Source organism: Notolepis coatsorum, assembly GCF_963971535.1.
Source record: "Notolepis coatsorum genome assembly, chromosome: 14".
Taxonomy (NCBI): Eukaryota; Metazoa; Chordata; class Actinopteri; order Aulopiformes; family Paralepididae; genus Notolepis; species Notolepis coatsorum.
Window position 1 is genome coordinate 6,563,199 of NC_140178.1, and position 27,823 is coordinate 6,591,021.

A 27,823-nucleotide genomic window follows, 5' to 3' on the forward strand; every position below is an offset into this window, starting at 1 on the left:
TCAGAGGCGCCTGCCGGGGCTCACAAGTTCGATGGTGGTCCTGCGGAGGATCCCTGGGCTTCGCGGGTCTCCCGAGTAGACGCCTCTGGAGTGGACCCCCGGGCGTGCGCGGCCCCCGAAGAGCGCACGGGCGGGAAGAGGGGTGAGGGGACCGATGTGGTACAGCATATAGACGAACTGATTCGCTGCCTGAGCGAGCTGGCGGTCCAGAGGACAGACGTGTCTACCGCAATTACCGATTTGCGGACACGTGTGCATATACTGGCTGCCGACACCAAAGATCTGTATCTGGAGACGCTACTGGTTTTAGCTGGTAAACTAATCGCCTCTGCTAAAGGTAGGTTGACAAGTATATATATATATATATAAGAGTGTTTAACACAACCCTTACTAAAATCCCTAATAAAGGAGATTTTTTTTTGCTTTAATCCCTGGACCCAAGACCAGCACTCTGTGTGCTTTGTCGACGTAGACCCAGGTGGTTGTGCACCAAGAACCACTCTGTGTGTCTTCATTTCCTCTGGTCCTCTGTCTTGCAGGACAACTTGTGAACAGAAATGTGAACTCCTCTCTCCTCTCCTCGTCTCGTGTAGCCAAGCCTTCTCCACCGACAGGCGCCGTTGCCACTGCTGCCGAGGGTGAGATGACATCAGACTCTTGTGTAATGTTTTGAATGTGTGGCGGGTCGGGTTCCACATCCGTCCCTGGTTTTGTTCAGAGGGAGCGTACGTCAGTGGCCAATCAGATCGCAGAACCCGAACGCAGAACTGCAAGTTTGTTGGTAAAAGACAACACGCCGCCGGACAGGATGGTCCGCCTCTTTTCTTACGATGACGACGGTGATAATGACGGACTCAGCCAACCACAGAAAAGAGAAGGCAGCCGCTAAAGTCTTCTTTGCTATTGGATAATGACTATCCAATGAAATAGTCCCAACTGAGCCCGGAAAACTATTTGAGCAGTGCAGGGAAAGTGTAACGAGTAACGACTGACTCCTTCACACAGTAGGTTGCAGATAACCTACCGTATATCTAGTTACCCTTTGGCAGAATTAACAAGTTCAAGTTTTGTTTTATTTGTCACATATAAGGTACATGTACATTATAGTGAACTGCTTGATTCTGTATGAGCCTCTTGGAATTGAGCTTCATACAGTAAATTAATAAATACCAAACGCTATACAATATACCAAACTAAAGTGCAAAAATGAGGTAGAGATGTACTGCAAATCGTTTAGTAATAAATGGATACAATATGGTGTGTCTAAAGTGAGTGTGTGGATGTGTGTTCAATGAATGTAGAATGGATTGGTTAGTGTTGCATAGAGTCCACATTGAGCATCCTGATGGCCTGGGGATAGCAGCACCACATTTTATAATCCCATCTATGGTGATACTTGTAGGTTACCAAAACCAGACCTGGGTCATTTAAAGCAGCTATCCAACACACACACTTTCTTTTTTTTAACATTAACTCCAACAGGTCCTGGTCACGGAAATTGCACCATATCATCATGTAGTAGTCATGGAATTTGATTAGGAAAAATGTGTATGAACGCTGGGTGTTATGGTGTTACAGGTTAGGCGCCATCTGGAGATTGGCTACTTCGAGGTCTACAATGAGAAGATCTATGACCTGCTGGTGGTGCGAGAGAAGTTCAGACTCATTACTGTTCTACACAGACGAGACACAAAATGTCAAGGAGGAGGTAAGTTGCTGAATACCGGCTGAAAAGGCAACAACGTTGGTTAACGACTATCGTAATGGTTAGCGTGTGGCTAACAAAAACACCAGTTCCTCCTGGATCGACGTTAGCCCAGATAGACGTTACTTTTCAAATTGTATTCAGTGTCGTAACAAACACATAACACACACCGGACAGAAGGTCACCAACGAGTACGAGGCCCTCCTGAAGGACCAGGAGGCAACGAGGAGGAGGCTGGTGGTGGGAAGGCCAGGAACGATATATTGACAGCGGACAACAAAGGCCTGTGTCTCTCTCTCTCTCTCTCTCCCACCTCGACCGCTCCGTCACGTCTCCCCTGAACAGGAGGCGCAGAGGCGGCTTCAGGAGACACAGAAGCCCTCCAGGCCCAAACAACCAAACAATAAAATAAATAAAGACTCGTTATTTAAATTTTACTTTTTACTTGTTATTTCTCTTTAGTATTATCAGTCTGGGATTTATATACGTATTTATAATTTATTATAGTTTTATCATTATTGTTGATGTGTTGTTGATATTGTTGATGCTGTGTTTTTGTTTTGTGAAAGTTTAAAATAAAAAATAAAAAGATTGTGCTCTTTATTTGCACTGACCCCCCCCCACTTTTCTTCCTCGTATGTTGGGGTCACACCCCTCTCGCCAAGGCTTTGCTAGCATTTTGTACAGCTGTCATATTCTGCGTTTAAATTCTTCTCAAGTTGATGCCCGTGTATTGGCTCTTTTTTATAATTCTTTTTAACATTCTACTCTAAGTACCTAGGAATTCTATTTATACAATGGCATGCAAATTTCTTGATTCTGATTGGCTGAAACAGTAAAGTTAGACGTGGTTATTTCTCATAACCCACGCTCGTGATCCCAGAACCCGCCCACAACCAATTACAATCACTCTGCCAGCTCGAGTTTTTTTTTAGGAATGAAACAAAGATGGCGGACAATAATCTTTATGAATGGATGTGTTGATAGCGTCATAACGACTCATTCAAAAACGATTCAGTCATGGGGCGGCTACATGGCGTAGTGTGCAAGGCGCTCGCCACGAATGGCGGAGACACTGGGCTTGCCAGTTCGAGCCCAGCGCTCCACATTGCTTTCAGTTTAGCTGGTTGTCCGTACTAATACACATTGGCCGTATTAGGGGGTGGGAAACTGATTGGTGGGGATCGGGCGTTGTGGACAGCGACTCCTACAGGTCGGTTGGTGCGCCTGCGCAGTAGAATCAGGAAGTGTCGGGGGCAGCGTGAGCCTCCCACGCGTTACTCCTCGCCACTGAGAGATCGAGCTGCGCAGGTGGAAAGATGCGACTGCTGTTACCTCAAGTACCGGAGGGGACTTGTGCTATGTATGACTTAGTCCACATTGCAGCCGGCTTGTGGGAGGCAAGAAACAGCGTTCGTGACAGGGGAGGGTTGAATTGGATGATACGAAATTGGGATGGGAGAAAATATAGAAAATGGGAAGAAAAAAAAAAAAAAAAAAATCCGTCACGTGGAATGTGTTAGTTGATTTGTCAAAAACATTACCTTTTGTGGTAGAATTATCCCAAATAATAAGTTATTGAAATAATTCATACAGAACTCTGAACATTGAACCCCCATAGAATCTTCCAGGAAGTGTTGTTTTCCAAAATTCCAACGCAGAATCAAATCGAAAAGTTTAATCTATCTAAAAACACTTTTACCTATTGCTAAACTAACGTATTGATGTTAATATACATTCTACATGCTGTTGTGACATGTTAGTGATGTTAAAACTTGAATATGTTTGAAATAAAACAGTGTGGAAAAATATTGATAGGGTTTAGTTAAACTCCTTTGTGGTGTTCGGACATACGTTGATCTCCATAAGGTTTACTGAGCATACACATTTTTAAAGTCCATAGCATAGTTAACACTTAGCCTGCAGGGGCGGGGGGTAATCTAGAGCTGAGGTGCAGAGTTTCACACTGATGAGATAAGAACCTGAGAGAACACACACAATGCCTCCTCAATTAGCTTTCACATACCGGTACACATGCAGGCGTGCGCGCACACAATTTCATGCACGGGCATGCATGTTCCCGCACAGAAATGTACACATGCACACACACGCGACAGCTGCAACCAGAGATGCTGGAGATACTAAATGTTGCCCCTGGAGAAATCAGCTTCCAATGATCCAACTCCCATGAAACCCACTGTCCTCCAAACCATTTGTCCCATCTTTTCTTGGTCCCCCGCCCTTCCTCTCCGGTGCACAACGCAGCCACGTCTGCAGTGCATCTCTGTATCAAGTGAGTCAATTGACGAGCAGCCGCTGGGAAAAAATTAAAAAATATATACTTGTTATAAAGATGAACAAGAAATCCGCAGTGGGCACGTTCCATTCCAAAGTGACATAAATGTCCAGTGTCCTTTTTAGTGTACTAGATTTTCAGGTGGCCTTAGGAGCACTTCACCCATTTTCAACCCCATAGTCATATAATTGATCCACACTAATACTTGTAAAAAAAACCACCACCATTTATGTCTTCTCCGTCTCAGAGGAGGGCAGTGGACAGCTCAGAAACCTGCCAGTGACATGTCATCATGTTCAATGTCCATTAGCTTGAAATGATGTCACTGGTAGGCAGGTTTCTGAACTGACCACAGGCAAAGACCACCTCTGAGACAGTGAGTGAGACAGAAATGGTCATCTTATTGTGAGCATTACAGAGGACCACTTATATGACGTTATGGTTGGAAATGGGTGAGGTGTTTCTTTAAAAAGGGGAACTATTTTACTATTTCTTTCACTATTTGGGCACTTTTACACAATTCCTGTGAGTTTATGAAACACCTCTGTAATTTTAAATTTTTTTTTAATTCATTGTTTTGTATTTCTAATCAAGTCCTCAAAAACAGCATTTTTCTACCTCAAGATCTTAAGCCGTTTTGAGCCTGGGCTCCAACCACTGTGGGAACTGTGTGGAGTGTGTGAGTCTCAGCAGATTATCATGCAGCTGAGTCTCTCTGACATCACAAATCAGCACATTTTCAGATGACTCAGTTCAGTGAGGGTGAATATTGTGAGAGGAGAATTGGAAGAATGCGCCAATATGAGAATTAGAGACATAGATCATATTAATATAAGTCCACATAGCTAGGAAACAATGCTAAACACTGAAAAAGGCCATTTATAAGATAGTTCCCCTTTAAGAGTGGATGCATGTTCCATCAGGCTAGGGCTGGACGGTATGGTCTAAAATGTATATCACGGTATAATTTGAAGTGTAGACGGTAACGGTATATATCACGGTATATTAATTTCTTAAAATGTCTATATACATGCTTCTGAAGGGGTAAAACACTGGCAGCTATTACTGTACTCTTGTATTACTAGGACATATTTCACATAGTACAGAGGTATTTTAAGAACATTTATTGTGCAAAACTGCAATAGAAAAATGCAACACCTTTTCTCAAGTGTCTGCAGGCAGGTAACGCATATCTTGGATCGTGTTTTGAGGCAGCGGTGGCCTAATGGTTAGAGAAGCGGGTTTGTGACGGGAAGGTCGCCGGTTCGATCCCCGGGACCGGCAGGAAAAATCTGCCGCTGAAGTGCCCTTGAGCAAGGCACTTAACCCCCAACTGCTCCAGTGGAGTTGCTCAGTGGCCAATGGTGTCAGACTGTGGTTGTACTGGGCAGCTCCCAGGTATGAATGGAACTGTGTGAATTTGAAGCAGGGCGTAGCTGAAAAAGAGCATCCGTGCTCAGCTAACCTACCCTGGGTAAATAAAGGTTAAACAAATAAATAATAAAAATAAAAAAGTATTCTGTTACAGCTGCTGAGCTATATACTATAGCAAATGTCCATCCATATATTCCTTTGGAATGAAATATTGTTAGCACACACACCGAGAGAGAGAGAGAGAGAGAGAGAGAGAGGGCTGCTAGGGGAGGAGCCGGCGTTGGCTTGCTGAGGCTACATCAACAGGCTGCTAGGAGTAGAGCTAACGTTAGCTTTCTGAGGCTACATCAACATTTAACATTACTTGAGATTTTAGGGCATTCCAGAATGGCGAGGATGCAAAGCATTAGGGCTGTACCGAATGTAATTTTTTTACATTCGAAGCTTCGATTCAAGTATTCAAACGAAGCTTCGAATGTCTATAAAAAAAAAAATTTACTTCAATTTTTTTTTTTTTTTTATATAAACTAAATCCTCAATTTTTTAATTAGTATTTTTCTTTTATTAAATCAACTTTCTTTAATGAATATATCAGTTTCGTCAACATAAATAATCCAATAAGGGCACGGTTGGTATGAAAGTGATGGTGACGTCTTATAGTATAATATTAGTGTAGCCTAATCTTTAACTGCAACTGTGAAGAAAACCCCCATTGGTTTAAACCGATTGAATAGGGCGGTCAGGTGGTGTAGCGGAGATTGCGCTCATCACCAATGCAAGAGGCGGCGGTCTCGACTCCCGGAGTCAGCATTGCTTGGGGCTTGGGCTGATCGCTATACTAACCCGTTTGGCTGGGTTATGGGGAGGGCAAGTCATGGGTGGGAATCTGGCGTTGTGGACAGCGACGCCTACAGGTCAGGTCTGGGCGCCTGCTCAGCGGAGGCAGGACTTGATGAAGGCAGCGTGACATCCCACGCGTTACACTTCACCAATGAGTCCTCGCTGCCAGGTGAAAAAAAGAGTCACTGGCTGTCGCCGCGCGTGTCGGAGGAAGCGTGCGGATGACTTCAGGGTTCCCTTGTACCGACCAGTAGGACAACATGCGCACAACAAACAGGTAGGGGAGGGGGGAATTGGCACAACGACTAAATTGGGACGGGGAGAAAAAGAGAAAAATCTGAGAAAGAGAAGATACAAAAATAATAATAAAAATATTGAATAGACAAAAAAATATATTACAAAAATATATATTAAAATTTTTAAATTCGAATGTTGATTTAGAATTCGAACGTCAACATTATGATCGAAGCATTCGGTAAAGCCCTACAAAGCTTAGACCATTGGATCCGACGCAGTTTACATTACATAGAAACTGCGCGACTCGCGAGAGAAGTTGTCAGACAGCTGTGTGCAACGCAGGGCTGAAGTGCTCATTTGCTTCTAGAATTGAAGGTCCGCTCTGTTCCGTGTCTATTATGAAATGACAATTGCGCGTTGACACGCCCACTACGCAAAGCCTCTGTGCTCCTACAGGGCTGTACGCTAAGCTTTTTCACTAGGGGCACACTTGCCCCTAAATTAGAAATTTAGGGGCAAAAAATATGTTTTAGGGGCAAATTTTTAAATAACAATTTTACCATTATAGTGCAAAAAAATATGTTCCTCCTGCCTCATTACTGTGGTCCTTTTATTTAACATTCAAGTGCTTTTGTTGTCAGGTTTGTATCTTTTATAATGAACCAACTAGGGCTGGGCGATATGGCCTAAATATGATATCACGATATTTTCTGACCTTTCGGCGATACACATCACGATGTTTTTATTTTTTACCCCAAACAATTCATTATGAGGCTTACCAAGACAGTATGAGTTTGCAAGCTAACATTAAAGACAAAATAAAATACCCATGCATTTAGCATTTTTATATTATACATTAGATTTAGATTATTGGATTATTAGATTATATATTGCATATATTTAGCAATGAGATATTATATGATTTAGATATGAAATATGATGAATTGAAAATGGGGGACCCTGATGTAAACAAGACAAAAGTCTTTCTCTGGTCTGCATCCCCTTAACAATTGTATGTATTGAGCTGTACTGTACCCATTCTGCAATATGTTAATAAAGTTTTAAATCAATCAATCAATCAATAGCATTTTAATGAAACTACTGTATATTTGTATGTCTCTAAATGTTTTGATGAATTGAAAATAGAGGACCCTTATGTAAAAAAGCCGAAAGTCTTTCTCTGGTCTTCATCCTCCTGTACTGTATTGTACCCATTATGCAATCTGTTAATAAAGTTCTCATTCATTCATTCTGATGGAAAACAGAATAATTTTGATTGACAGTAGTCTGCCAATTACGTCACAACGCTTGCACCCGCCCTGCTGTTCTTAGCACCAATCGGCAAGCGCATTCGTTTTTGACTTCCTGAATGCCCTGTGTGTGTTGACAACAACAAAGCTACATTAGCTCCCCGCGGCCCACGAGTAGGAGACTAGTGCTCTGCAGGATGACTAAATGAGGCATAATGATTTTACCTCAACGAATGTTATAATAAAAGCCTTTCCATACATCTGTCTGATTGAAAACTTTATTAACAGACCGCGGAATGGGCATATCTCAGCACGGGCTGAGATATGAACAAGTAACGTGTGGACCAGATTGACGCGACACAAGGTTTACACAACAACCCCCACCCCTTGTTTTATTGTATTTGTACCTGTACTACCTGCTGTCAGCTGTTTATCTCTCTCTGTGAGCTTGATTAGCTCACGTTAGCTAGCGTTAGCTCCGCGGCTAACCCTGAACTAAATCAATGACTAGGTTCTAAAGCATTTCGAGTAGTTTTCACTGCACATAGAAGCAGCCAAACAGCGGGAGAATTTCGGGAGCATATGGCCAAAACCCAGTTAGGAACCATCGATTCCCATCCCTACTACTAACTTTACTTTTCTTCATAGCTAAATCAGACAGTCAGCCAGTCTATCAGAGTGAGTGCTCAGTTGATTTTCCCCGCTGATCATACCCGAGTGCTCAGCGTCATCACACGCCTTGGATAATTTAGGAGTGAAATGCGAATGCAAGGCTTGAAATCCCTACTCGCAAGCCCGCCCCCAAATATTATTTACCAATCGCAACGGCCAATTAAAGGGGCAATTTGCAATGAGATCATCGCAGCGTACAGCCCCGTCCTAAATAATTTTTCCAGTTCGCACACATATCTATTTTTAGGGGGCAATCCGAGTGAAATAGTCGCACTGTGGAGCCCTGTCTCGGCGGGCTAGAGTTGGCTCCGCTCCTGGCAGCCCCCTCCCTCCACACTGTGTTGCTCTACCGGTCACAAGGTACAGTCGAAATCCATACCGTAGCGGAAATTCATACCGTTTATACCGTCCACCCCTACATCAGGGTCATTCCATGGTGAGAAAAATGCATCCATTCGTATTTACTTGAGATAGAAGTGAAAATATTAGTAGTAAACCTAGTATTTTGAGGTGCAGATTGACTCACCAAACATGCAGTCCTGCATCAGTGTGTCCTTGAAGGCCCTCTTCGGTCCCTTTCCCGCCCAGTTGAAGATGCTGGCTAGACTGTTTGTCATGGTAGCGGATAGCATTCGCCGGATCATATTTTCTGAGTTGGTCCCTCCGACTAATGCCAGGCGGGTTGTCTTAACAGATTAGAGAGAAAATGGTTAGTGTGCTAAAGTGTACTATGTCAAATGGACAGAATATAATGTTTTAAGTACACATTTTAAGACTTTTTTTTATTAACTCTAAGGAAATAAGACTGTCAAAACTCAACAAACAATACCATCAAACAAATTAGCTAACTGAATTGTCAAATATTGACTAAGAAATAAATATCATCCCGCATATCATTGCAAGATATATATTTTTTTAAATCCCCTCAATGATAGTGCAGTGGTGCAGTGGAGCGATGGCGCCCCTAAGCGGATCTGGCCAGTAGTGCATGTTTCGAAAATCAAATATGTGGGTAAGTCATGGATCTCGATAGCGGACGTTAATAGTTATAAATATGGAATAAAACAATAACAACTTGCCACGAGTATATACGTGGCTCTGGTCCACAACGCATGGAATCGAAACATGTATATACTCGTGGCTGGTCCTTAAAGTGTTAACAAGTGTGTATTGCTACTAGATTTACCAGATCCAGAATGAATGAAAACTTTTTAATACACGAGACCCTCTTCTTGGGACCAAGTAAGGTTGTCAATAATCCAATGTACAGTTACAACCCCCCCCCCCCCCCCCCCCCATCCCACCCACCTCCAATGTACAGTCCCCCCACCTACCCAACCTCCTCCAATGTACAGTTTCTTCGTCAAATGTATATACTCTCTTTTTTAGACTATTTTTGTATCACAAACAATTAAGAAACTCATCACTTCTAGTTTGTTATACAAAACCAAATTCATTAACACGAGACAAAGTTTAAAAAACCAGTTATTTACACACCTAGTCATCCATGAGCCGCAGCTATGAAGTCCACTTCAAGCAGGAGATCTAGGAGAATGAGAACAGTTCTGTTAATGTAGAACAAATGGCTGATGGGAGCATCATGCAGGCCTGTACAGTGCGACATATGCACGTGCGACATATATGTCGCACGTGCGACACTGACGTCAGTCTGTGCGATGAATGAATTGACTTTAGTAGCACTGGTGCGATGGCCCGTGGCGCAAGCAAAAAAAAAGAAAGTGTGACGGTAAATTGAATAGACCACAGCGCCACGCTATCCACTTGGTACTTGTAGTCTCGTGCGATTAAAAACAATGTCCCGTCTCGCGTAGAGTCCATAATCAAACACCAAATCCCATAATCCCTAGCAAACAATATCCCTGCGACTAAGTTGCGAGCTCAATGTACACGACTGGGTGACTTCGACAAGATGAAGCGCTTTTTTAAGGTATTAAATCCAACAAAAGAAGTACAAGATCAAAACCCCAAACGAGCCCGAGAGGGACCACCGTTAATAGAAACGAGACAAAAGGAGAAGATTAACAAGATGTACAGATATAACGCAGAGTGGGAAAATGATTTTCTGTGGATATTTTTTTAATGAGGAAGCACAGCTATTATTATTCTGTCACTGGTGCCGGGAGACTCCGGAAAAGATCCGATCAGAGAATCCCTATGTCGCGGGTAACAATATCCTAAAAAGGGATAACATTAATAAACACAATACGTCCCATCGACACATTCTTGCCCGGGATGCCTTCAACGCTAAATAAACTCCTGAGCGGGCCGGCACCCTCTTGCACTCGCTGAGTAAACAGACGACCAGAGCGGATGATGCTGATCTCCGTGAGGTAAAGTTTAAGATGAATGTGGCATATTGCATCGCCAAGGAAGAAATGCTGTTCACTAAATTTAAGCCGCTAATTTTGCTCTGTAAAAAGAACTCCATCGTATGGCTACTTAAATTCCCCTCCGGGATCAATAAAGTATTAATTATCTATCTATCAATCAATCTATCTATCTAATAACGAGACAATATGCAAATAAGGTAATAATAATAATATTTTATTTATAAAGCCCTTTTCATTCATGCAGAGTTCCTTGTACTTAGTTCTGATTAATGCAATAGTGTGTGTGTGTGTGTGTGTGTGTGTGTGTGGATCTGAAAAAGTGGCCAGCAGACATGATGCTGGAACTGTGACACGTGTGCAGTGCACACACACACACGAATAATTATAATAAATTTATTTATTTGGTTCCACAAATATGTACAGGTGTTTGTATGCATTATATCTATTTGTTATGTTGGTTTCTAGGTTGGTTTCTAGCTTTCCCTGTAATCTGTAATCCACACCAGCGCTGCCTGGTCTCGGACTGCTTCATATCGGTTATATGGTTATGTCCTTGTTCTTTTTGTTTTACATTATGGGCAAATAAAGAAAGAATTTGTCTAAAAGCATTTCTTGTTAAAGTTTGGATTTTGTGTGCCCTGTATGCAAGATTCATGTCCCTTGCCAGTCACATACCTATTTAAGTAATGAACTGCACTACTTGTGGTTGTTTTTAGAGATTTTAGAGACGTTTTATACTCGTGCTACAAGATTTTGGCCTGTGCTACAAAACTATCAACCTCTGTAGCACCAGTGCTATGTGCAAAAAAAGTTAACGTACAGCCCTGTCATGCAATAATTCCTGCGATCAGAGGTAAGACCAATCAGTCATGAATTGTCAGACTGGGGCGATACTAATTAACTTATCACTTCCAGGAGGAAAAACAGTAAGAGTGTAACAATTTCATAAAAAAATTGTTCCATTAAATGAACCGCCGCTCTTAAATTTGCAAATTCAGTTGTGCCTCAAGTTATTACTTTATGGTAGTTAGGGCTGCACGATTAGTGAAAAATCGTCGACGAGATATTGTTGCGTCGATTAGTCATTAAAAATATATATATATATATATATATATTTTTTTTTTTTGCACTACCTATCTTTGTGAAAGTGGCTTCTCAGCTCTGGTCCAGCCAGCTGAAGACTTCTTAACATAACAGACCGACAGTAAGTTTGGGGGAACTAATGGGATAACTGGGGATGTTGTTTGGTCCTGACAAGAGTCTCAAAGCAACTCTGAGGTCATGCTCAATGTCCAATCTGTTCCTCTGCTCTGTCTTCAGCTGGACCAGAGCTGAGAAGACACTTTCACAAAGATAGGTAGTGCAAAAAAAAATATATATATATATAATTGTTTTTCGATTAGTAGACTACCAAAATAGTCATTAGTTGCAGCCCTAATGGTAGTGGTAGGTCTGTTATTATGTTTTGGTAATGAGGCCTTGCACTGAATGTGCCTAGTTCTTCCAGTATGGCTGCCTGACCTGTAACATGGCAACCCTTGCGTTGTACATGGCATTGGAAGAGTACAAAGTTGCCACGTGAGAAATTATGACATAACTGAGTCTTACTACCGATCGTCACAACAGTAGTATCATGCTTTCACAATGTTTTACCTACTCTACCATTGCACATTAGGCATTTTCTTTCCAAAAAGTTACAGGCAACCATAAATACATTGCATACAGGCCTCTTTCTGCCAATCCTTTCCAATTGATCAAATCATGGGGGGGGGGGACTGTAAACACTGTTTACAATGGAGGTAAACTACTCCTCCTCCCCCCCTCTACAATTGAATGAGCTACAGATTTTCCCATCCTATACAAATGTTGCCCTCAATTTAATACAAGCAAACATTGAAGCAAAGTGGCAAACGAAAGTTCTAATACAACAAGTCAACAGAAGAGAAGCACCATCAAAAACACACCTTGTCGTTTCCCCCAGTTTGTCAGCTGATGGAGGCCAAAGACCAGCAGAATCACAAGACCTGAAAGAGATTCTCTTAGTACAATGTAATGGTCAAACAATGTGCCATTAATTAGAGGTCTTGGATCAGAGACACCAATCAGTCATGAATTTTCAGACTGGGGCGCCGTGGGGCGGTAATAGAAGCTCATCACTTCTCAAAGATTTAGTTTAGGGACTAGGAAAGAAATGTGAAATATTAATAGTGTCCAATGCTACAAAAAGCTTAACGAGTTTGCATTTAACAGTTCACTACCACATATTTCCGAATGAGAACATACCAGTCAGTTAAAACGGGACCACAGGAACTTCAAATAGCATGTATCCGGCCTACCCCATGAACATTTTAATCGCCGGAGACACCGAAACTCGTCTTTCCCCGCCATGCTCATTCTGCCGAAGACGCCGTAACAGGTCTTTGATATCAATATTTCAAAAATCTGTTATCGAAATTATATTTCTCCCCCGGGGACCTGAGATATACTGCTGAGCTCCACTCAACTCTCTAACTGTTCAAGAGCGCCATCGGGGGATCGCCCAGGGGAGAAACAGGATGTAGAAGCTGGTGCTCATTTCAATTCGGTCCGATCACTCGCTATAGGTCCCAGGACTCGAGCTCGACACAATACATAGCGATCCGTTGCCAATAACTCGATAAACATGATTTGGGCGTATATACTATTATTAGGGCTGACCTTCGAAGCTTTTTTTGGCAATCGAAGCTTCGGGGCCGAGCTTCGATTTTAATTCGAAGCTTTGAATTTTTTTTTTTTTTTTTTTTAATCTTATGTTGTGGGACTTGTACAGCACTTTCGTAAACTGTTGTTTTTAAATGTGCTCTATAAATAAAGTGGGTTGGATTAATTAATTAAGTAGCCCCTTTCGTGACTGACGCATCCAACAAGGTTTCACTCGGCTGTGTGATTTAATTCAAGGTGGATCGCTTCAGATTTCATGGGAACTACCAATCCCCCAAATCAAGAATGTTTAAGATGAATGAAGTAAGATTTTGATTATTTGAAATATGGCCTGTGTAGACTAAACTATGCACAGAATTATGTCAGTCTACAAGGTCCGGATTCTACATGGTCCGGCAATGTAGACCTTGTAGACTCCACTACAGACCAATTATCAGTGAATGTTCATGCATTTTTAAGAAGGGCAACTTCCACAAAAAAACAAAGAACTCACCAAAACATCTCAGTAGCACCTTATCTAAATGTTATATTTCATATATGGAGATTCATATTTATTTATGTATTGCATGAATTTCTACATTTTATTTCCTATTTTGTTTATTCATCCCAGTATCTTTTTCTTATGTGTGGAATTCTACAAGGCGCGCACACACACACACACACACTTACATTTAGTCATTTAGCTGACGCTTTTATCCAAAGCGACTTACAAGTTCTGTACGACAAGAAGGGCACAACTCTATCAGCTGAGTAACAATGTTCATCAAAGTGTTGCGTGTTACAGTGTAGGTTAGTTTATTAGGACAAGTGCATGACAGTAAGGTTAGTCATGGTTAGTTTTTTTTTCTCTTTTTTTATCATTTCAGATAATTGTTGAAGAAGTGAGTCTTTAGTCGACGGCGAAAGATTGGACGGGATTCGGCTGTCCTAACTGGGATGGGTAGTTCTAGGCCTGCCGCGATAAGCAATAAATCGATTAATTGCTGCGATAATTAAAATGAATGCAATGATTTTGACGGGCGCGATTAATTGCTATTTGCGCGTTTGTTTTAATGAGGCGGAACCAGTGCCGCTTGTCAGTCACTGTCCGTGTTGGGAGGCGGGTCGCTGACGTTACTAGAGTACAGCACGGGAGCCCCGTGGGGCAACGCCACAGCTTAACTACATTTCTCAATAGTGTGGCTCCTTTTAACCAAGTAGCATTATTTGTAGTGTAACGTTAGCTATTTTTAGACCCAAGTAGTTACTCGCTACTGCCCGGAGAAACTGGACTGCTAAATAAAGATGAAAGATAGAGCTTTGATTCTCATTCCATGCTAACAACATTAGCTAACAAACGAAATACAACGTATAGCATAGCTACAAGTACAACACAGAATAACGTTAATACAATTACATGCATCATTGTTTACAATGAACGGGTGGGGCTGGTCAAAGGACTGGACACGGGGACAAGTTAAACATGAATTAATTTATTATAACACTCGGGTAGTTTCGAGTCGTGCTGCAGTGCCTACGCACCACAGCTATTCTATTATATACTGCTTTGACGCTTCCTCCTCATCGTTGATTGCCTGTAGTAGCTGCATCTAACGTTAGTAGCTAACGTTAAAACTAACCTAAAGTTAGTTGTTCACCAACAATCTCAACATTTGTTATTAGCTCAAAAACAACCGGACGAGACATGTTGTCGGCTCATATGTTCTGCTTAGGATAATCGCAACAATACTTCCGGTCCGGTCGGTGGGCTTCAAAATAAAAGTCTAAAACCGGAAAAGACGGAGCGGTGGGCTTCAAAATAAAAGTTTGGGAAATAAATTTCTCAAAAAAGATTCTCTAACCGGTCGCAATAATATCGCTTATCGCGATATTTTCGGGGGCAATTAATCGCCCAGCTAAATGTGTTATCGTGGCAGGCCTAGGTAGTTCACACACACAAATCGAAGTAAAAAAAAATTAAAAAAATTTGAATTTCTCTTTTTTTTTTTTACTTCGATTTTTTTTTTAATGTTCGAAGCTTGTGCCATCGAACGAAGCTTCGAAGCTTCGAAGTATTTAAGACAGCCCTAACCATTATACAACCTGGAAATGGATCGGGTATTTCTCCATCCCATAATAGAAAAAACTGTTCCACGCTCATCTGCCAACGGCGCGAGGAAGCTACGGTGAGTTTCAGCGTTATTTTCTAATGTCCTCTATACTAACTAGGGATGCCCCCCGGACCCCGGTTTTAAACGGGAACCGGTACTATATTAGAAGATACCGGAGTATTTATAAGCTCCGACGTCCTCGGTACTGCTATCGATACTCTAGAGAAATTATTATTATTTAAAAGTTGCGAGCTCCTCTCTGTCTCTGCACGAGAAGCGAGCCGCAGCGAGTCGTTATATTACACACACCTCGCGAGTCGCGCTACACATACGGGTACTACATACGGGTACTCCTTAATGAAAGTGCTGTCCCCGACGCCCGTGCTGAAGCGCGCTGCACACAGACGGCTCTGCCTCTGCATGCACTGAGTCGTGATGGCGGATAGAGCGAAGCGTTCTAAAGTATGGATATACTTTACAAGGGTCAATGCCGACAACGCACGTTGCCACAAGTGCAACAAAACATTTGCCAGTAAGGGTGGCAATACGAGCAATCAAAATATTTGTTGGCAAAACACGATATTAGTGTGCAGAAATGCGCCGTATTCGACTGCCTTGCGCGCAGTGGTCCATCTGCATCCACGTCGTCCACTGCAGCCGGTAAGCCAAGATACGGAGTTTCCTAGGCTAATAACGAATTATTACAAATAGGCTAATAAACAAAATAATTGTTTAGCTAAAAATACTACAATCTAAAAACTTTTTATAGATCGTCAAGCTGAGGCGTCAGCCACCAATGTGTCCCAGGCCAGTGAGCCCACCACACATCCTCCCTCTACCTCCACCACCCAAAGTCCTTTCTCCCCCCTAGCAGCTAGAGGAAAGAAATTAACAGGGGCTTGGGGCATAATGCCCTTGAAAATGGACAAAATGCCCTCGAAAATCAGTTAAGGGGGGCACAAAATTCCCCCCGACAGTTTACTAATTATATATATATATTTATCCGGTAATGGCGCGTCTGTGTATCGTACGTTCAGATGACGCGCAAATAAAAAAAATTCATTTGGCGGAGGTGAGCACTGGCTGCTGCTGCTGAGCCAGGTGCTAGTCAGTTTGTGTACAAATGGCAAGCACAATCTAAATCAATCTTCATTACGACTTTAAAAACATAGCCATTAACATTACATAGGCATACACACATCTTGCCATAGCGTTAGCAGTTTGTACAACACGACGCACGTTTTAACTATAGAATCAGCCCGCGAGGTAATACAGTCAACTAGAGCTGCCGCGGTATTGATGTTTTCCTTACCGCACACATTTGCAAAATATTTCCTACCGCCGCGGTAATAACCGCACACACACAAAAAAAAAAGTTTGAATGCATTTTTTTTGTAGTCTACTCTTTATAGCATATAGCCTGCCTCTAGTCTAAATGTCTATCTTTAGAGGATGACTTTGCAGCATGAATATTGTTTGGGATTCGGCATGCACGCATTCGTTATTAAAAGTGAAACACGGATTCGAAGTCTCCCCTACGGTGTCGCGAGCAGGGGTGGTAGCGGCGCGCCCGCCGGTTACCCCCCCGACACTTTCTTCTTCTTATTATTATAACGTTACTACTTATGATTACAAAGGCATTCGATTTGTGGCATTAACGTTAGTATAGTTACACGTTCGTATTTACCAGACCATAGCAAGGCAAGCGTTACTCAATTAATATCTAAGTTCCTTTCTTTGATCAGAGCGTGCCGAGTTGTACCCATTCTGCGGTCTGTTAATAAAGTTTTCAATCAGACAAGTGTATAGAACGAAGGGCTTTTATTATAACATTTCGTTGCAGTAAAATCATTATGCCTCGTTCCCTGAGGAGCGACGGCGTCGGTAATCCACTCCGGTCTCCGGTGGGAGCTAACGTACTATTAGCCGTGTTGTGATGGCTGAGATTCAGGAAGTAAAAGCGCTGCAAGATGCTCCAAGCATGTGACTCGTATCTCTTCTGACCAATCAGTGGTCTGCAGTGTTTCATGTGACTTTTCTGGTACCCAATAGGGTCGCTTGGAATCTCGACAGAGAAGTAGGGTATATCTGCAGAGCCGCAAGCCCAACGAGAGCGTAATAATAATAATAATATATTAAAAAACAGCGGTGATGCCGGTATTCAGCCCAACGCTGCGGTGGGCATGATGTAACAGCGATACCGCGGTAATACCGATACCGCGGCAGCTCTACAGTCAACGAAATGTTACCGTAGCTACTAGCAAGCAGAGGAGGAAATGGGAGTCTGAGAGGCGGGGTGTTTAAAGACAATGATAGGCGTTTATTCAACATCCAAGAAGGCTAACATACAACCGGGACTATTGCCGCTTTCCCACTGCATGCCATCACCTCCTAACGTTACCGGAGCTACCGGAGCTGATAATAACATTGCCTGAGATGAAGGTGCGTGACACTAAAATGTCCGTGGGGACCCGGCGCCAACCCATAGATAGTTCCAACTCACCGAATTACGTAATCCACCACAGTTGCACTCAATATTTAAATAATGTTAGTCTAAATAAATGTAGACAGATACATAATAATTTCAAGCAGAACACGAATCTTTTCATTAAGAACTGACAATCAGGGAATTTAAACATGGTTTTTTTGTGTTTATATTAAAGAAAGGAAAGTCTAGTGCTGGCTGAGCATATTGTTTGTTTGCACTAAGTTAATACTACAAATGTAGCCTATATTTTTCAGTCAGTTCAGTCTTTGTGTGCCAAACATTATTTAAGGCTGTAAACACTGTAAACTTTTTTATTTTTTTTTAATAAATGAGAAGCATGTTTAGATTTGAGTTAAATTTTTTTTTATAAAAATGTACGTATATCGAACCGAACTGAAAACTGTGACCCCAAAACCGTGATACGAACCGAACCGTCCATTTTGTGAACCGTCCCACCCCTACCGTTTATCATAAAAATTCAGTGCCCCCGAAATACAAAAAAAAGCCCCCGAAAATCAATTAAGGGGGGCAAAAAAAGCCCTTGATTTTTTTTTTTTTTTCTAACCCTGGGGTGAACGAGTGTCACAGGGCTGTGACAAAGTTTGTTGTCAAAGGCCTGCACCCGTTCTCTACAGTGGAGTCCAAGGACTTTAGGTAACAACTAATCATTCAGTGTATATCGTTTTTTTTGTATACATAGATGTCTAACTTGTCTGTTGTTGTTATAAGTTATTATTGAAGCAGCTATTCCCACCACTCCACACAAATTTACAATAATTCAATCATTTCTAATCTTTACTGTAGGGAGATGACCAATGCTCTCAACTGCAAATATAAAAAAATTATCAAAAAGAACCGATAAGAGTATCGATAAGAGTAGTAGTATCGATAAAATCCTAACGATACCCATCCCTAATACTAACTGCTCTAATGATCATATCACCCACACTAGATGAATGATATAACGTTGCCCACGGAATTATAAACGACCCCCCCGCCCATCCGGTCAACATCAGATGATACGTAGTAACTTCTAGAACTACGTGCAGTTGACATTTTTTATCTGGCACCGATCGCTATCGAACTATTTGATCATCAATATGCATTTAGGGCTATAAATCAAGTTCTGGAGAAAGCTGCAGAAAACGATAAAAACATACTTATACTTTAGACCGTATTTTAGTATGAATATGTGAATGAAAAAGTATAACGTTGCTACACCCTGAACAATAGATATAGGACATTGAATGGGCCATAATAATGTCAATTTAGCAATACAATTTAAAAAGTTATAGCCCTGCAAAGAAGGGGAACTTCTCCATAGACAAATAGAGCTGGCTAGGGATGGTAAATTATGAATTTAACCATGGCGATCAAAGTGTTAACTACAAAATAATGTGAAGAACCAGGCCATCAGAGGTCAAAGCAGATCTCACCTCTTTCACAGCTTCTTTCATGACGTCCAGGTTCTTGCGAGGCGCGTTTCCCGTCTCGTAGAAGGACAAGCGCTCCTCCACCTGGTCACGCAACTTAACCCCGAACACGCTGGTAGGGACCTCTGTGGAGGAAAAGACAACTCATCAGTCAGCTGCACAGAGCCAGAGAGCAGCGGTCCTACAGAGACGCGTGGCTTTGCTCAGGCATTAGCTTCTCAACATCAACCCAAGGGTTGAATGCTGTTGACGAAAAATATTAGCATCATCGCAAAATACGGCCACGTGAGACGAGTCTTGGGATCAGTGACACTAACCGGAGAAGCAGTCTATGCGCGAGGCGATGGTGCACTTGTTAGCCAGGTATCTGGAGATGCGTCCTTTGTTTTTGGCAGCAGCGCGGCCGATGAAGGTGGAGTGGAATATGAGGCCGTACTTGGGGGTGTTGCCTTTAGTCTTCAGGGCTCTGAGAAAACATTACCGGTTTAATAGTCATGGTCTATTACATTTTTGGAAAACACTGCCTAAAATTGGAGCTTGTGCATAAAGTTGTTTTCCGTCTCTACCTCAGCGCTGAGCGCGGCTGCTCAGACTATGGGAGGTGCATCAGGGAGAGAGGGATCACCCCAGAGGAGGACCTATACAGGACGCCACCTCCGGTCACCCTGCTCTGCTCCGGCCCAGCCCTGCCATCACTGCAGCCGCGGCTTTCCCCAGCAGGGAGGGGGCGCCCCAGTACCTGAACAGGGCCTTCTCTGCTCCCAGGATCTGCACAGTGGAGGCTGGGTATTTGGCCAGGTTGGTCAGGCTTCCAGCGTGGGAGATCAGACGAGCTCCCACCTAAAATGTGAGGAGAACAAGGTCAGACTCACACCAATGAGAACACGGGGGAAACTACAAAAACACTTACTTTTTATTATACTGCATTTTAGGATGCAAAGCACCTCAGACCGGCAATGTCTCTGAACTCACTGTTGGGCACTCTGCCCCCCCCCCCCTCCAGTGGTAGCTCGCATGTATTGCACTTTGCGTCCTTATTAACTACAGGTTGTGGATAAGGGACCATCAGACACGGAGTGTTCAACACAGGGATTCAGGGGATTGACAGATTATGGTATGACATCATCGGTCCCACAATCTTTTTTAAAACGAAAAAAAAAAAAAAAAAAAAAGTAAACAGAAAACACGGAGGTCTAACTCACCACTTCTCCAATCAGGGCCGCCAGGTTCGGCGCCACCTGGCTCATCTTGGAGCGCAGGTACTCCTTCAGCTCCAGACACCACGCGGTTAGAGAACCTCTCGATGTTGATCAGGTCAATGGGAGAGATGTCCATTCCTGGAGACAAGAGTAGAGGCGTTCACTATCCACACTTTCAAATAAGAGATTCTTTGGCAGTGACCTAGTGATGTTGAAGGCATATTTTGGCTAAATATGCCTCGTTTTATATATATTTTTGATTGATAGTTTTAATTTTTGTCTTTACATACAGGTATGCCCAGCCCATATGGACTTACAAGACGCATAACAATAAGTATATAATATAATAATACTAAGTATACATTACTTGACAAATTAGTATTATAAATGTGTATTGATAAGTGCTGTAAAGAATTTTTTATTTATTTTGATATTCCTTTATTCGATTAAGTGTGGGGTCACCAAAACAAAAGCCTAAATAAAATAGTCATGGTATAAAAAAGTTTGAGAACCCCTGGTTGTTAAAAAAAACAGGGATGATCAAACAACAAAACGCTAGTCATAATTTTCCCAGGAAGACAGCGCGGCTTGTTTCTCCCGACAGGATCCGCAGTGAGGTGGTATTGCCTTCACTACAGGTTTATGAGAGAGCTGGCTCTGCCCCCCGTGTTAGCACCAAGGACATGGCATTAGTCCAGGGTGGGCAAAAAAGGGGCTATAATAAAATGGTAATAAATAAAAATTGTACTGGTGGTGTGTGACTGACCCATGGAGCTGCGGGAGGCGTCCAGGACGGCCCGGGCCTTCCTTGCCGCTGTCCATCACCACCTCCTCCATTGCCTCCAGGTTGGCCTCGGACAGCTCCTTCCTGTTGCCGATCAGCCGGGTCATGCGGCAGCAGAGGGAGTTGTCGCTCACAATCCTGACCAGCTCCGGGAAGTGATGGCCGTACCACTCACTGTAGAGGATTTAGTCCAAATTAACAATAGCAGAAACATGCATAGTGATTAGAACTCAGTAGTACGAGAGGCATGTAGTAGACTAATTAACCTAAAAGGCACCCTTACATGTTTTTATGAGTCCGTTATGTATATAAATGGTATATGGGATGTCTGTATGATGCATGTCTAAGCATCTCATTCCCCTACAAGGACCACATGGAAATAAGCTCAGAGCTTTGTGTACATCCTTGGCAGCATCTCCCGACTGTGCTTTGTCGCATGTTATTTTTATATCGTCAAGTCATTCCTTCATTCGTGAGAATGAGGGGTATGTAGTTAGGGGCATGTGTGACTGGACCAGCCCCATCCAGACTAAGCTGGCGGAGTGGATGTGTGGGGTAGTTCTATACACAGCCAGTCCACTAGGGCACGGTCTGCGGTATGCACCAAGGATGCTCGAGGGGATGGGACTGTATCCACCATAGATATCTATAGAACACTAGATAGCTTGCCCGGGCTGCCGGCCAATGGAGAGCGACATCACTGAACCGCCGCCATCTTGCTCCAGTTAGCCTTGAGTGAGTGAGTGAGCTGCACAGACAAAAATACTCATAACTCGCTGAAATATTGACGGATTTACAAACGGTTTGGTTTATTACAAGCATTATTAACGTGGTTATGATTTAAGTGGTTTGTAAAAAAAAAACATCTTTAAAAAAAAAAAAATTTATAAGTATGCCGTATCATAACTACATCTTTGATGTTTATAGCAAACCAACCCGTTTGTAAATCAGTCAATATTTCAGCGAGTTATGAGTATTTTTGTCTGTGCAGCTCACTCACTCTCACTCAAGGCTAACTGGAGCAAGATGGCGGCGGTTCAGTGATGCTGGTGACTCCGCCTTAAGCTATCTAGTGTTCTATAGATATCTATGGTATCCACAGCCAAAACCAGGGGAGGAAATTAGGCCACTTTACTCGCCAAATGAGTATTTTTTAGGTTTGGCGAGTGATTCATGAAGACCACTCGCCAGTCTGGCGACTAGTAAACAAAACAAAAAAAAACATTCTGCAATCACGGTCACTGGCACGTCTCCTCCTGAGTGCTTGCTTTAGTTGACAGTGCCACGAGAGCACTGCACAAGACCCGCGGACATATAGAATGTTTAATAAAAGTTCCCGCTGTACTGGCCAACCCGCAGACATATATACTGTTTAATAAAAGTTCCCGCAGTAGGCTACTGGCCAACCTGCGGTGGACATATATAATGTTGAATAAAAGTCCCGCGGTACGTTAAACACAGCAGAAGATGGAAAACAGACAAGACTGACCAACGGGGAACTGCATCCAACCCTAGTACAACCCTCGAGTCTAAGGCAAGGACACATTTAAATCACAGAGGTGTATGTTAGTCTATTGGAACTGTATACAGTAGTTAGCGTTTTAGCTATATAGCTGCTTGCTAGCTAACGTTAGTGTGTGTGTGTGTGCTCAAAGCAGCCAGCCCCATGTTAGCCGTGTATCTGTTATGACTATAATGTTTACAAAAACGCACCGGACTACGACGTAAGGTTATATGTTTTATTGCATGCTCAACCAGTGCACAACACACCAACCGAACTGACGATACCACAACACTGAGGGTATTTCACAGCCCTGTCGTCCAGCCCGAGATGCATCCAGCTGCAGGACCGCAGAACCCATACGAGGCTCCTATTGTCCAGCCCACCGTGCTGTCTTAAAGGCACAGTGAACACCGTTGTGATGCCTACCCACCCAGATGCATACACAACATTGACGCGGCTTGACAACCGAGGTTCAAAGTTAACTTGATTGAAAACTTTATTAACAGATTGCAGAACGTGTACAATACAGTACAGCTCAATACACATAATTGTTAAGGGGATGCAGACCAGAGAAAGACTTTCGTCTTGTTTACATCAGGGTCCCCCATTTTCAATTCATCATAACATATGACATACACGACATACAGATAGACAGTACTGCTACATCTATACATTTCACATCCATCTATACCAGGGGTCAGGAACCTTTTTGACTGGGAGAGCCATAAAAGCCAAATATTTCTAAATATATTTCATTGAGAGCCATATAGTATTTTTAACGTATAATAAATTAAATGTCTTACTTTTAATGCGACTTCTGGTGCTGCATGGTTTTGCTGATGGCCTTGTAATCTGGTTCATACGTGGTGAGGTTGAGCTTCATGCAGGCGTTGAGGCTTCCATCAGTTAAACGTGAGCGTAGGTTGGTCTTAATGTTCCTCATATGCGAGAATGACTGCCCACATGCATATGTAGAGCCAAACATGGGCAATACGGCAATACTCACGCTGCATTGTGTGGTATGTCCAGTGGTGCAGTCGTAATATGGGAACTGGTAACACGCCACGCCACGTGCATGCGCACAGAACTGATTTACACACACACACGCACGCACATGTGATCTGGTAACACTGCGTGTAACCGCGTGTGACCACGACTGCACCACTGGGTATGTCACAGGAAGCTCGTTCCAAGTTTTAAGAATCAGCTGGTCTTCAGGTTGAAGATTTTTAATTTCTGTCCACTTGTGTTCCCTCGCCAGCTCTGCTCGCTATATCTTCAGCTACAGATACTATTAGCTGTATCTTCAAAACTAATGTCTGTTTACTTTAAAATGACACAGTACTATTAACACTTTGACTGCCGGGAGCCGTCTTTAGACGTCTTTGCTGGCCATGCTAAAGTTGCCGGGGGACGCTGTACGTCGTCTCTATATCAATATTTCAAAAATCTGCGATCGGATTCATAATGTCCCTCCGCTGGCCTGAGATCCACCAGCAGGACCCACTGAGCTCTCTGGCGGTTCAGGAGCGGCATCTGGTGGCCGATCGGCGCAAGCGCTTAACAGGAAGCGCATTAGAGGTTTTGCTAGACGTCCGTATTGCTTCCGGCCACTCGGTACATGTCCCGTGACTCTAGCTCGTCACTCTACATAGCGATCGATTGCCAATAACTCGATAAACAACATGATTTGGACGTATATACCATTATACAAGCTGGAGATGGACCGGGTAATAATATATCCCATAATGATAAAATTTCTACTCGACGATGATCGCCCAACGGCGCGCGGAGACTGGGGTGAGTTTCAGCGTGTAACGTTACCGTCTTCGATAATAACTGATATTATCAACATTTGACCCACATTAGATGATTGGTATAACGCTGCCCACGGAATTATAAACGCCCCCTCGCCCATCCGGTCAACATCAGATGACGTGTAGTAACTTCTAGAAGTACGTCTAGTTGGAATTTTTTATATCGCGCTGATTGCCATCAAACTGTATTTCATCATCAATATAATGCATTTGGGGCTATATATCACGTTCTGGAGAAAGCTGCAGAAAGAGATGAAAACATACTTATACATTAGACCATACTTTACTATGAATATGTGAATGAAAAAGTTTAACGTTGCTACACAATGAACAATACATATAGGACTTTGAATGGGCCCTAATAATGGCAATGTAGCAATAGAATTTAAAAAGTTATAGCCCTGCAAAGAAGGGGACTTTCTCCATAGACAAATAGCGCTGGCAATCTATGGTATATCATTAATTTAACCTTAGGCAACCAAAGTGTTAAGAAATATCACAAGTATTAAAAAAAAAAAATGTTTTTTTTTTTTTTACTCAAAAATGTCTGGGAGCCATATGCTGTCACCAGAAGAGCCATATATGGCTTGCGAGCCATAGGTTCCCGACCCCTGATCTATACACTTCACAACATACTTCGGTTTTTTTCTTTCACTGCCCAACCCAGTCCAACCCAGCATCTTTCACTGCCCAACCCAGTCCAACCCAGCATCTTTCACTGCCCAGTTCAGCCCAACCCAGTACAGAATAGATCCCTCTTTCATGTTAATATGTTTTATGCTAATATTGTGAAGAGTAGAGACACTGTTATTAATGTTTTATGCTAATAAATATTTTAAAGAGTAGAGACACGGTGTGATTATTACTATAATTTAAAAATCAATTGAGAAGACATACAAAGAAGTAATTATCACAATTAGCGATTTTTTTTGGCTGGTAAAAAAATCTGTTTGGCTGGTAAAAAAAAAAAAAAAAAAAAAAAAAATCAGCTACTCGCCAGTTGGCTGGTAAGCCAAAAAGTTAGTTTCCTCCCCTGGCCAAAACGGTTTCATATTTCACACCACGCTCATTGAATGGCTCAAACGAACACTACACAGACCTATAAACCAGAGCATGATCTAGTTTGTAGCTCAAAGGCGCAGCATAGCCAAGCTAATGCAACTGAAAAATATGCAGTGTACTCCAGGAAATAAGTTATATAAAATAGATTTGGGTGGTCTAACTAAGAAAGTAGATTTGGTAGTTTATAGCCAAATAATTTTGACACTTGAGCTGAAAGGGACCAGTGACTGACGGGGCAATAACTTGACCATGATGTCAGACTCACTTCAGTGATCAGGTCCACTGGATGGGACCTGCCAATGACCATGATGTCAGACTCACTTCAGTGATCAGGTCCACTGGATGGGACCTGCCAATGGTTCGCAGTCGTGTTGCTCTGGCATGTCGTACACTGAGACAGGACCACTCCGAGGTCAAATCTTAAATAAAACATGCAGCTGATATTTCCAGCCAGGGTTCCTGCTGATTTTTAGTCCTCAAATTCATTACATTTAGCCAAATTCTCATAACCAACACTTTTGGCAGTGTAGGCAATTTGAATAACAGTTGGAGAATCAAGAAGAGCGCTGGGTTTAGAGGAGGATTGAGACCCGTAGAGCCGCTTACCGGACTCTCATGGAGAAGGTGTTGATGTCCTTGTCCAGCTGAGCGATGGACTGGATGATCATGTTGTCGGCTCGGTTCACGTTGAACTTCACCTTGGCCCTGGGAGTAGCTGTGGCCCAAACCCAGCTGGGCCTTGGAGGCGGCCAGCGCCGTCAGCCCCTGCACCAGAGAGCTGAAATGCAGACGCAGACCTGAGCGAGGGGTGGGGGGGTGAATATAGGAATATGGTTAACGTTGTGGCCGGGAGCAACAGAGATACAGGCGTGCGAGTATTCAACCTGGCTGTTCAGATTTTCAGTATAAACCATCAGGGGTCAAGGAAATGTTGCGACATCATAACAGGCCAGGATGTTTCTAATCTATTCCAGCATTCTAGTACGGCCTAACCATAGCATCCTGTACCAGGACTGTTTTATTACTTCTCGTTTATGACTATTCTAACTAGGGGTGTAAAGGTACACGTATCCGTACCGACCCGTTTCAGTGTGTACCGAACGTCGGTACAATAGGGCATCACCACCTCAGCTGTCGAAGAGGGACACTAGTTCAGATTCAGCATGCGTCAAACACAAGATTGAATAACTTTCCAAAATATGAGATATTAAAGATTCTCATCATGGAATTTCTGACAAACGAGATTCCAAATAAGAATATCATCACGCACTTGAATAAATTCTATTCTACAATACGCAAAAGACAAACTTACCACGTAATTGCCTGGAAGTCACGAACAGCAAAGCCTGAAAGATACAAGAGTAATAAATCAATGTTTTAGGAGACATAAGAGGCATTTAAATGCTGCAACACGTAGTGTTCTGCCAGCACTGCGTTAGCAAGGACAGGAGAAGCATTTCACTACAAACGTTGGTTCGACAAACTCTTTTTTTGCAAGTGTCTCGCGTCAGAAAAATAAAGTACATTCACTGTCATTCAGAACAGGTCTGTGAAAATTCTCATCATTCCGAGCCACTGCAGTGAGTCTGTAATTTTAACAGTAATCTGAAATTACAGAGTCCTGAAAACAGTTTATATATTCAATTGGATGGTTATGAAATACTAGTCTGGTGGATTATGTAAGCAATGTGTAACTAGGCTTACTTCAACCATGTTGAATGCACACTGCGAATTTACTGTACTGCAATGAGTTACTTTACCAACACAGCACTAGTTCTTAAGTTTGCAAAAAAGCTATGAACGATATAGAAGATGAAATTTCAGACAAATTACTTTCCAAATAAAAGTAACTTGAACTTGAATCAGTTTGTAATTCATCAAAGACTAAACTTACCATGGAATCGCCTGGAGAGAAACAGCAAGGCCTGGAAACAAACAAAAAAGAAATCAACCACCCCCTCTTCAGACTTTGCAAATGAAGAAAAAAGATATACACAACTATTCTACACATCTGGTACTAG

At 42.6% G+C, this 27,823-nt stretch overlaps 1 protein-coding gene across 1 annotated transcript; it reads right to left on the reverse strand.

The window, feature by feature from the left end:
- LOC311239888 (nucleolar protein 56-like) lies at positions 1-27,717 on the reverse strand (the record flags this gene model as incomplete). The annotated part of the gene is given in 12 exon segments (XM_084328332.1): positions 1-198; positions 19,440-19,561; positions 19,754-19,902; positions 20,176-20,276; positions 20,639-20,714; positions 20,716-20,773; positions 21,402-21,444; positions 21,446-21,593; positions 26,409-26,509; positions 26,511-26,599; positions 27,115-27,148; positions 27,697-27,717. Coding segments are annotated over 12 exon segments (1,122 nt in total). The 5' UTR covers positions 27,700-27,717.
- Between the last annotated feature and the right edge of the window lie 106 nt (positions 27,718-27,823).